The sequence below is a fragment of the Gracilinanus agilis genome, chromosome 4 (genome assembly GCF_016433145.1).
Source record: "Gracilinanus agilis isolate LMUSP501 chromosome 4, AgileGrace, whole genome shotgun sequence".
NCBI lineage: Eukaryota > Metazoa > Chordata > Mammalia > Didelphimorphia > Didelphidae > Gracilinanus > Gracilinanus agilis.
In genome coordinates this window covers 259,804,614-259,816,562 of record NC_058133.1, presented here as the reverse complement: position 1 = coordinate 259,816,562, position 11,949 = coordinate 259,804,614, and the positions used below count along the sequence as shown (strand labels likewise).

At 45.9% G+C, this 11,949-nt stretch overlaps 1 protein-coding gene across 1 annotated transcript in view; it reads right to left on the bottom strand.

Annotated features, from left to right (window-relative positions):
- ITPR3 (inositol 1,4,5-trisphosphate receptor type 3) overlaps window positions 1-6,832 on the bottom strand; it is a 157,914-nt gene extending 151,082 nt beyond the window's left edge. The window contains exon 1 of the mRNA XM_044675277.1: window positions 6,744-6,832. Within this exon, the coding sequence (XP_044531212.1) occupies window positions 6,744-6,832 (89 nt within the window). The remainder of the gene's footprint in view (window positions 1-6,743) is intronic.
- Between the last annotated feature and the right edge of the window lie 5,117 nt (window positions 6,833-11,949).

The following is an 11,949-nucleotide window of genomic DNA, read 5'->3' as shown; positions in this document are numbered from 1 at the left end:
AATCAAAAGTAATGGACTTCTCTGCTAGCAGCATTGCAATGATGCAGGACAACTATGAGGGACCTATAAGAAAGAATGCTATCCACATCCAGAGAAAGAACTGTGGAAGTAGAAACACAGAAGAAAAACAACTGCTTGATCATATCAGTTGATGGAGATATGATTGGGGATGTTGACTCTAAATGATCACTCTAGTGCAAATATCAATAATATGGAAATAGGTCTTCATCAATAACACATGTAAAACCCAGTGGAATTGCCTGTTGGCTATGGGAGGGAGGGAGGAGGAGAGGGAAAGAATATGAACCATGTAACCATGGAAAATTTTTCATAATTAATCAATAAAATAAAAATAAACAGGAGAACCTTAAACACAGAGATGGATACACTGTGGCCCAATCAAAAGGAATGGACTTCTCTGCTAGCAGCAATGCAATGATCCAGAACAACTATGAGGGAGTTATGAGAAAGAACACTATCCATATCCAGAGAAAGAACTGTGGGAGAAACACAGAAGAAAAACAACTGCTTGATCACATGGATTGATGGGGATATTATTGGGGATATAGACTCTAAGATAACTCTAGTCCAACTATCAATAATATGGAATTAGGTCTTGATCAATGATACATGTAAAACCCAGTGGAATTGCTTGTTGGCTCTAGGAGGGGAGTGGGAGGAGGGGAGGGAAATAACATGAATCATGTAACCATGGAAAAATATCCTAAATTAATTAATTAAATAAACTTAAATTCTTTTTAAAAATGTGATTGTTGGGGCAATAAGTATGATAGGCAAGATTCCTCCTCCCACAACATTCTCCACTTCTTTTGGAAGAAAGACCTTTCCCTGGGCCTCTCTACCTAAAGTCTCTAGACCATCAACACTGGCCCTTCCTCCATTCATTCAAGTCCATAGGCAGAATTCAGCTGTTTGTCTCTTGTCCAGCCATTGAATATGGAGGCATCTTCCTTCATCATCACCATGTCAGCCCTTCCCCCCCAGCCCATTCCCCTTCCCATTCCCAGTTTGGAACTCAATAGCTGCAGGACCAGCCTAGGTCAGAGTGTAGAAATCTGAGCCCCTGTGACAAGAGCCAAAAGGAAGAGGCTTTCCTCTCTTTCTCCACAGGCTGGTTGGGACAGGCATGGGCTGGCTTTCTGGACAGGCAGGAACTCTCTGCCTACTCAAAATCTGTTCCCTAAGACTGTCAAACAGAGAGACTTCCCCCCCACCAATAGGAATCACTAGAACAGGCCAATGTCATGCCCACAGGATCAAAAGATCCCAGGAGGATGAAGAAGAAAGGATGATGGAAAGTTTGAAGAATAAGGGAAGGGAGCTGAAGCCCAGCTTACAAAGGAGGTCTATCTCTAGGACCCAGAAATAACAGCTCATAGATTTAGAGGTAGAAGGGAGAGAGAGAGAGAGAGAGAGAGAGAGAGAGAGAGAGAGAGAGAGAGAGATCTTTTCCAACTCCTTTCATCTAATTTAATCTGTCATCTAATCTAACCTCCTCATTTTTTTAAGCCCAGAGAGGTTGAATGATCACCTTTGGTCACATAGTGAGTGACAAAGCCAGGATTTGAACCCAGGTCCTCTGACTCTAATTCTAGTGTTCCTACCAAACTAGGCTACCTCCCTCCAGACAGCTGGGCATGCAGTTTTCCCCTGTCCTTTCTCCATGGAACCAGGGACAAGGCGTTATTCCTCTGTGCTTTGAAACCTCCAAGGACAAAACAGGGACCTCTCCCCGTGGACATTCTCACAGAGGTCAGAATTCCTTCTCACACTTAGCACGACTGTTGGCCCTCTCTGATCTATCTCTCTGGTTGATTCAAACACTGGAACTCCTTTTGTCTGGTGCTGTTTCTACCAAGATGAGGATTATATTTTCTAGCCCCCAAGAAGATGGGGAATGGAGAGAAGCAGATGCTTTGCCCCACTCAGCTCCTAACCTCTCCCTCTCCAGAAGCAGGTGGGCTTGGCTCTCCTGAAGTTCCCTACTAGCTGGCAGCAGGATCCTTTTCCTCCTGGTCTATCCCCTCCCGTGACTCCCTATTCTCCCTCTCCTTCCCTCCCAGCCTGTCACTGAGTTAATGTACAATCTTTGTCGGGTGCTCTAATTATCCAGAGAAGTTTAATTGACCCCCTCAGTTGGGGGCAGTTAGGAAATGGGAAGGAAGCCAGGCTTGGCTCAGAGGACAGAGCACCAGAGGTTTCCAGGGTCTATTTAGAGGATTCTGACCAAGTCCCTGGGCCTTGCACTGACCCCAAGAACAATGGGAAAGGCACAGGACTTGGAGTAAGGAGCTAGGTCTGACCTAAAGAGTTCTACTGTACCTTCTAGCTTTAATTAATTATATGATCCCATGATCCTTCTCAGCTGAAATGCTCAATTACTGGGTGCTTCAGCACAGTGCTAGGCACAGAGTAAAAGATGACAGGTCCTTCCAAATTGTCTCCTACTACCCAAAGAGGACCAGCAGGTAAGATAACTAACTTCTCTCTCTCCCTGACTCTCTCCATTGTGTCTCTCTTCTCCCTGTGTCTCTATACTTTTTGTCCCTGACTCATCCTGCTTTGTATATCTGGCAGCTAGGTGGTGCATTGGCTAGAGCTCTGGACCTGGAGTCAGAAAGACTCATCTTTCTGAGTTCAAATTGGGCCTCACACTTACTAGCTGTATGACCCTGGGCAAGTCACTTCAATTTCCTCATCTGTTAAATGAGCCAGAGAAAACCAGGACAAGTGGTTCAGCTCCAAATGGTATTTGGAAGTCTTGGACATGGCTGAAAAACATCAGCATGATTTCCAATCCTCTTCCTCATGAAGCTAAATGGTCTAGGGCTGTGTTAGAGAGCCCATGACACAGATGCCAGTGCTTGCTGGAGGGGGCTGCCCCCTTCTCCCTCTGCATGTGCACCTGAGGACATTTCTCACATCACTCGCCCCTCTGCCCAGCAGCCCAGTGGGAGCACTTCCTCCCTCCCCTGTCTGCCATAAGGCAGGAGCTCACATGATGGTTGCAGTTTGGGCACTCAGTCTCTAAAAGGTTCACCATCACTGGTCTAAGGCAAAGGTTCTCACCTGGGAGTCCATAGACTCTTCCCTCTCCAGTGGGTCTATAGGCAAGTTTTAGGGTTGTTATTTGTTGTTATTTCAATAGAATTGATTTCCTTTGTAACCCTAATCCATTTAATTTTATATGTTTCATTTTAGAGCTTACCTTCCATTTTAGAATTAATATATAGTAAATATTGGTTTCCAAGGCAGAAGAGCCATAAGAGCTACATAATTGAGGTTAACTGACTTGCCCAAAGTCAAACAGCTAGGAAGTATCTGAGGCCAGATTGGAACCAAGACCTCCAGGCCTACCTCTCTATTCACTGAGCCACCTAGCTGCCACTAATTTTAGATATTTAAAAGTAATATTCTGAGAAGAGTTTTGCAAGGCCATCAAAGGGGTCCATGACACAAAAAAAGGTTAAGAATCCTTGGTCTATACAAAAAACAGTGGTCTTAAAGAGTCAGCTCTGGAATCTGCTCTGACACTACACAACCTTGAACAAATCAGGTCTCTGGAACTCAAAGTTTCCTCATCTACAAAATGGGGCTAAAAAATACTTGTACTACCTCAAAGAGCTGTTGGGAAGAAAATCTCTTATAAACTGTTAAAATAAAATTGTAACAGGACAAGAAACTTTTGAAAGGCAGGGACTTTGATCAGTGCAGTAACCAACTCAAATTCAGAAGACCAGTGATAAAGCTTGCTACCCATCTCCTGGCACATCAGTGATGGCCTCAAGACACAGAATGAGAAATGCATATATTTTTGGACAAGCTAATGAGGGGAATTGGTTTTGCTTGATTACTTATATTCATTATAAGAGTTTGGATTTTCTTTTTTTCCCAATCAGAGGAAGTTAGAAGAAAAGCAGATTAAATGCTTAACTGAAAAAAAAAATTAACTGAACTGTTATGTTAATGTGAACTCTTATTATCAATAAATACTTAATGAACTTCTACTGTGAATATTGTTCTATGTTTGGGCCCAGATAAGACTGTGAAGCTAGGAAAAACTATCTTTGCCAAGGATAATGGTGTCAAACAGAAACAGAAACAGTGGCCACAGATCCCTACAGGTCATGTACTGACTTAGAAAACCACATATTTATTAATTTTGTTAAATAGTTCCTAATTACTTTTTTATCTGTTTTCATGCATTATTCAGTAATATTGTGGATTACATGCAACCCAGGACCTCATATTTAACACTTTTGGTTCAATCCCCTCATCTTACAGAGGTTTATGAATTTAAGTGACCTATCAAAGATCACAGAAATAGTAGAGTATTGCCCTCCGGTTCCCAATCCAGCATTTTTTCCACCATACTCTCCAGCTATTGGTCCTAGATGAGCTTTCCTCAAACACATCCTCTTCTGCCTGTTTTCAGGCTCCAGTCTGGGGGGGCTGTCAGATGGTCACCTGCTCTTTCCTAATCAAGGTGTGCCCCTTGGCCTCCTCTCAGGAGTTTCTCCATTTTTTTCCCCTTTAAACTCTTACCTGCTGTCTTAGAATCAATACAGGGTTCCAAGGCTAGGCATTGGAAGTTAAGAGACTTGCTCAGGGTCACATAGCTAGGAGGTGTCTGAGGCCAGATTTCAACCCTTGACTTTTCATCTCCAGGCCTGGCTTTCTATTCACTGAGCCACCTAGCTTTCCCGAATTTTACTCTTTTTAAGATTCCTTTTGAAGATTAAGGAACTCTCCAAGGAGAAAGTTAGGGAGGGGGTCCAAATGGTCTAGGTTCAGATCCTCATCCCTGTCCAATATCTCACCGGGCCTTCGCTTGTTCACTGACAGAATGATCCCCACCATTCGCTCTTTTCTCTCTACTATGCATACAGGTGGAACTACAGAGGTAAATCAGGAAGGGGGATGGGGTAGGAAGTGTCTTTGCCTAACAAATAAGACAATAGGAGAGATTCCAATACCATGGTATCCCAGTCTAGGGAGGGATGTGGGCAAGGGAAGGAAAGATTTATAACAAGGGATGGGGTTCTGAATGGAAAGTGCTTCTTTCTCTCTGCAGAAAGAAAGGATCAAAAATGGAGTTTGGATAAGGGAAATGAGGACTTCCAGAGTAGGTCTGCTGACGAGTAGGTATGAAGCTAAGGAACCACTCACAGGATCGCGGGCTAGAAAGGCCCTTAGAGGTCATCTTGCCCAACCACCTCATTTGATAAATGAGATAAGCTAGGATTGCAAAGGGATTCTGGGCAGGAGTGAATTTGTTGGTCCCACTCATAGGAAGGGTGGCAGGGAACAACAGGGGAATAAGATTTAAAACCAGAAGAGATATAGAGCCTATTTAGTCCAAATCCCTTATCATCTAGAAGAAAGAAAGAGAATTTAAGGAACTTGCCCACATTTCCTGGGGGAGAAATTTGGAGGGCGAGGATTTAAGCCTAGCTCAGACGATTGCAAACCCAGAGTTTCTGTCACTATTCCAAGGAGTTGGGGCCCCTCAAAAGTCTCCCAGGTCTAGAGATGAAAGAATCAGGATTTAAGGTGAAGGGCACAGAACAACTGTGAAAGCACTTCATGCCCAGTCAGCAATGCCCCTGCAAATAAAGCAGTCTAGCACCTGTTCCCCTTAATTCTAAGTTCTGGGTTTCTGGGTCCCAGTACTCAATCACCGACTGTCTGTCGGTCTCCCTAGCTCTCTTCTCCCCTCCCCCCTCACCACCCTGACAATAAGTATATACAGCTGTTTATCCACCGTCATACCTAGGGGATTGCAGTACAGAATTAATTAATGTTTGCAAAATGCTCTGGGAGACCCAGGGGGTGGAAACCCTGAGGCGCCAGGTGAGTGCTAGGTTTGTTGACAGACTCTGCTCCGGTGAAAGGAGGGGCTAGCTAGGGGGGGAGATGAGAGATGCGAGAAGGGAGAGAACTAGGATCAGTTAGTTCTCCAAAATGGAAGAGGAGGGGGTGTGTGGCGTAGCCTAAGATTTTAAAAGTCTAGGAAAGTGGGAGAGAAGGGTTAAAACTTTGTACCCATTTGGATGCCCCAGTACCGGCATAAAAGAATAGCATTTCACAGCTAGTAAGTATCCTAGAGATCGGTGGATCCAAAAAGGAAGGAATTCGAGGAAAGGGATGCTGAGCTAAGAGCCCGAGTTGCCCTGCAGCTTCCCGCGTGGTCTGCGTGTCAAGATTCCACTGAAAGAGCCCTTACTGACATCCTAGCTACAATCTAGCAGCAAAATCTCCTCCCTGGGACCACCGACCCAACACTCCCTCCGCCCAGCTTCAGCTCAAGCCTTCTGTACTTTCACACCTGGGAAGGAGGGGAGACTTTAGGGGAAGGGGTCAGTTTCTTCCCCTTTGCCCCCTCCAGTAGGAAAAGAGCGAGCCAAAAAAGAGCTGAGGCTCCGCAGGGAGCAAGGAGAGGGGAGCCGTACCCAGGGTGGGGTACAGCCAGCCTGCCCCGGCAGGGCCCTAGCCTCCTACCTGAGCAAACATTCACTTCCTTTCTCAAAGCAAAATATGCAAGCATTTCCACCTCCCTCCACCCCCTCCTAACAAACTCCGAGCAGCTGTCTCCGAGTTCCGAGCAGCCTAAGACTCTCCGTTGGTGGGCGTGGGGAAGGAGGGATACTGCCCACAACCAGGGCAAGGGGGACCCGTGAGCCCTCTCCCATTCCCGGACCAGGCTCCCCCTTCTCACTCACCCTAGGGTACTGATGAAGCCATTGACCGAGCCCTCAGCGTACAGGGAGACGATGTCCCCGATGTGGAGGAAACTGGACATTTCGTTCATGGCTGCAGGCGGGTGTGCAGCCTGGGCACCCGAGGGGGCGCACTTAGAGAGGGCGAAGAGGAAAGAGCCTTTCAGGGGGGCGGGGAGGAGCGCGCCCCCAACCTCGGAGCAGCGCGCTCAGCCGTGCCCAGGGTGGGCTCCGCCTGAGAGCAGTGCCGGCAGAGGAGAGGGACGCGTTTGTCCCTGGAAGGCTGCCCCGAGGTCTCAACGCGCCCTCCCGCCCGCCAGCAGTGCCTGGGTCCTGCCTGCCCGGCTCGCTACCTGCAATGGAGGGAGAGCAGGAAGTCTGGGGCCGCCACACACATGCAAATCCAGCCCCGGGAGGCGGGGAGGCCACACCCCGGCTCACCCCACACCCCCTTCTCTCTGGCTGGGGCCAGCCCGGCTGCGCCCATGTCAAGGCAAAGGGAGGTGGAGGCACGGGAGACCCTGCTCCCCGATCACCCGAGTAGGGAAGGGACCCAGATGTGGCATGCTCCAGCTCCCAATTACCCCGGGGCCCTATTCTCCTGCCAGATCCGAGACCACAGCTCCTGGGCTGTAGACAAGGTGCTGGGGGCCCGCGGGAGAGAAATAAGTATGTTGGTTGAAGGGAACTGAGAACTCCCGGGCTGAACAGGCAATCGAAACAGTCCCGAACCTACCAGAAAACCCCTTCACTAGACGCGCCCACCCGGTTGCGCACCAGAGTTAGCGTGAAATCTTCCCCCCAACCTCTGGTGAGGGTTCAGATTTCCAGCTGTGGAAAGAACACCTAAGTCCCCAACCTTGGAGTTTGGGGAGGGGGGACGGGAAGAGCTGCGAGTTCCTAGGGGGCAGAAAGCGACTTCTCCTGCCTGGAGAATCGGTCTCGGGGAGCCACCGGATCCCAGGGGCGGAAAGAAGTCCGCAACTTTCCACCACCACCAATTCTCTACTCTTTCCCTCTCATTTTGTGTCTCGCGCCCAAGTGGGTGCAGGACTCTTCTGCTCCAGAACTGCTTCGAAGACACCTCGCTCCCAGCCCGGCACTGTCCCGCACCACCCTACAGGCTAAGGCGCGCTGGCCCGGCCATATAAATCACTTCACTTGGTAAAACCTGAAAAGGCCTTTCATTGTAAAATAGAAAGTCCCGGTCTTGGGGTTTGATGGGGAAATGGAGCAACAGGGTGGGTTTTGTTCTCGACAATTTTTTTTTTTTTTTGGTGGCTTCAGATTCCTCTACACAAAGCAAAGGGATCCAACTTTCGAATCTGTTCAGTTTCACCCTCTCCACTGAGCCGGGTGAAAATTCTCCCTCGCCCCTAATTCCCCAGCTCCTCCCTCCGCCTCCGCTCCCCCCGCCCCCACTCGGCTAGCGCTCTCCCTCCTTCTCTCTCCCTCTCTCTCCCTCTCTCTCCCCTTCCCCCACCCTCTCTCCCAATGAAAAAGAAAACTACTTTTGCTATTTAGTATTAATGTGATGCAAACAATGGAATGGGTGTTGTGCTAAACCCAGGCACTCGGCAGGGTTCCTGCCCTCTGGGATAGTAGGCTGAGCTGCTGTGCGCGCGCGGGCACACACACACACACACACACACACACACACACACACACACACACTCGCATATACACACACGGTGCGCGCACACTCACCAGTTGATGCATCATGCACCGGTACCCGCCCCTCTGTAGGGGGAGCTTAGAATGACTTAGCTTTGTTTTCTGTACTTCAGTGTTTATTTTCCTCTCTAATTTTTGACCTCCAAAGGCCCAGTGACTCTTAGATGGGCGACTTTCCCCAAATTCACCTCTTTCTGCACTCGGGGAGGTTTCCCTACCCAGAACGGGGGAGCACTGGAGGAAGATTCCGAACGAGGAAGAGGATAGGCAGTGGGGCTTCTCCAGAGTTCCTGGACAGCCTGGAAGGAAGCTCCCTTGAAAGAGAGCGAAGATGAAGGCAAGGTGATAAACTCAGGGAGGCTTTTAGAGGAAGTATCCTGCTGGACATAATCTGGCAGTACTGGAAGGGCTTTTAGACACCATCTAGGCCCACCTCTTCATTTTACAGATGGAACAAAATCGGAGACTGGGAACTGGAAAATTATTTTCTTTTGCCCACAGTTCCAGAAATCTTGGACTAGAACCCAGATCCCGATTCAATGTCATTCCTAAATTGCTCTTAGTGTCTTCCTGGTCCAGGTTTGGAATTCAGGTGCTTGGGAGTTTGAGTACCCACAGGTTCAGGTAATGGGACCACTTGGCCTTCATCTATGCCATATAGCCTCTCCCAAAAAATATCTCCCTCAGTGGTTGTCATTGTACCTGACTCCTCTTTGCAAATGTTAGCTTTGAAAGAGGGGCAACTTCAAGTGATATCAGCCTTGGTAACCAACTTAGGAGGAAGCTCCTCTAGAAATAGTCCACTAGGTGATTTCTCAGATTGGATGAGACCTAAAGGGGAGCCTATAGGTAGGGCTGACTTCTAGATTCTGGGTGCCACTAGAGATTGAAGAGTGGGGAGAAAGGAGATCCTTGGGGGAGGATTTTTTAAAATCAGTTTTGTTTTAAAGCAATGTATGTGCATGTAAAATCTGTATTCCCCTCAGCAGGGACAGGGGAAAGGGAGGGAGGGAAAAAATTAGAGACTAAAAATTCCTTTTAAACTGTTGGAAACTTTTTGCCTTAGAACTAACAGATAGTATTGATCCTAAGGCAGAAGTTAAAGATTTTTTTAAATGTTGGAAACTGTTTTTACATGTAATTGGGAGAATAGAATAAAATTAACTTTTTAAAGCAATGTTAAAAAAAAGTAAATAAATAAATTTTTAAGAAATAAAAAAGCAGTGTAGTAGACCAGAGAGAATGTTGATACTGGAGTCAGAAAATTTGAGTTTGAATTCTAGCTCTTTCAGTGTCACCTTGGGATAATTACTTCCTCCATGAAACTTTCTCTGATTCCCATCCCACCTTTCAGCTAGAATTGATTCTTCTGTCTCCCCCAGTCACTCACCCTTCTCCAATCAATTACCAAGTATTTTTTTAAACCCTTATCTTCTGTCTTAGAATCAATACTGTATATTGGTTCCAAGGCAAAAGAGCAATAAGGATTTGGCAACTGGGACTAAGTGACTTACCTAGGGTAACACAGCTAGGAAGTATCCAAGGTCACATTTGAACTCAGGCCCTCATCTCTCTAGGACTGACTCAATCACTGAGCCATCTAACTGCCCACAATCTCTGAGTATTTTTTTTTAACCCTTATCCCCTTGGAATCAATACTATGTATTGGTTCTGGGGCAGAAGAGTGGTAATTGCTAGGCAATGGAGAGTTAAGTGACTTGCCCAGGGTCACACAGCTAAGAAGTCCCTAAGGCCAAATTTGAATTTAGGACCTCTTGTCTCTAGGCCTGACTCAATCCACTAAGCCACCTAGCAGGGTTTTGTTTTTGTTGTTGTTTTTTAAAGAACCTTCTAAGTGACAAGCATTGTGCTAGGCTTTGTCAAAACAAAGATGAAAACAACTACTCAAAAGGAGCTTACATGTGTGTATATATATATATATGTATATATATATATATGCAGAATAAATATGAAGTCATTAACTACAAGGTATTTTGGTAGAGAGGGCATCAGCAACTGAGATTAGAAAAGGCTTCATATAGATCAGTGGTTCCCAAACTTTTTGGCCTACCGCCCCCTTTCCAGAAAAAATATTACTCAGCCCCCTAGAAATTATTATTTTTTATTTTAATAGCAATTAATAGGAAAGATAAGTGCACCTGTGACCGTCACCACCTCCCTGAATCACTGCAGCACTCACCAGGGGGGGGTGGTGCCCACTTTGGGTATCACTGATATAGACAATGATGCTTAAGCTGCAGCTTAAAGGAAGAGAGAGATTCTAGGAGACAGGCAGAGAGAGAGGACATTCTAAGGCATGGGAGATGGCTAGTGTAGGACATAGATGTGGGAAGTAGAAACAGAGAGATGACCAGTTTTTCTGGATGGCACTGTAGGAGGGAGAGTAAAACGTGCAGAGATGCTGGAAGGATGGTTTAGAGTTAGGCTGTAAAGAGCATTGAAAGCTAACCAGAGGAGTTTGTATTTCATCCTAGAATCAAGAGAGTGACTAGAATTTAGTGCATATGGAGAATACATGATTATATCTGCACTTAAGGAAAACCACGAGGAATATAAGCTAGAATGGGGGAGAGATTTGTGGCTTGGAGCCCAAGTAGGAAGCCATTATACTAATTTAGGTAATAAAGTGAGAAGGGCCTACACTAATATGGTAGTTGTCTGAGAGAAGAGTTTGGATGTGAGAGATATTGTGAAAATAGAAATGGCAAGATTTAGTAACTGACTGCATATGTGGGACTAGAGAACATAAGAGAACAAAGATGACACCAAAATTGCAAACCTAGAAGACTGCAAGGGTAGTGGCTCCTTAGACAGAAATAAGGAAATTTGTAAGAAGAAAGGCTCTAATGGGGAAAAGAATGAGTGCTGTTTTGGACATGTTAAGTTTATGATGTCTCCTGGACATCCAGTTTCTTAAAAAAAATTTAGGGGGCAGCTAAGTAGCTCAGCAAATTGAGAGCCAGATCCAGAAATGGGAGATCCTGGATTCAAATACAACCTCAGACACTTCCCAGCTGTGTGAACCTGGGCAAGTCACTTAACCCTTATTCCCTAGCCCTTGCCACTCTTTTCCCTTAGAAAAAATACACAGTATTGATTCTAAGATGGAAGGTGAGGGTTTATTTTTTAAAAATTTTAAATGTATTTTTATTGGGGCAGCTAGTGGCTCAGTGGATAGAGAGCCAGGCCTAGAAATGGGAGGTCCCAGGTTCAAATTTGGACTCAGACACTTCCTAGCTGTGTGATCCTGGGCAAGTCACTTAACTGCATTGCCTAGCCTTTACTGCTCTTCTGCCTTAGAACCCATGCTTAGTATCCATTCTGAGACAGAAGGTAAGGATTTTAAATATATATTTTATTTAGTTTTTTCATTAAATATTTCCTAATTACATGTTTAAATAATTCTACCATTAATTTTTTTAACTTTGAGTTCCAAATCTTCCCTACCCCTTGAGAAGGCAAACAATATGATGTTAATTATGCATATAAAGTCATGCAAAACATATTTCCACAT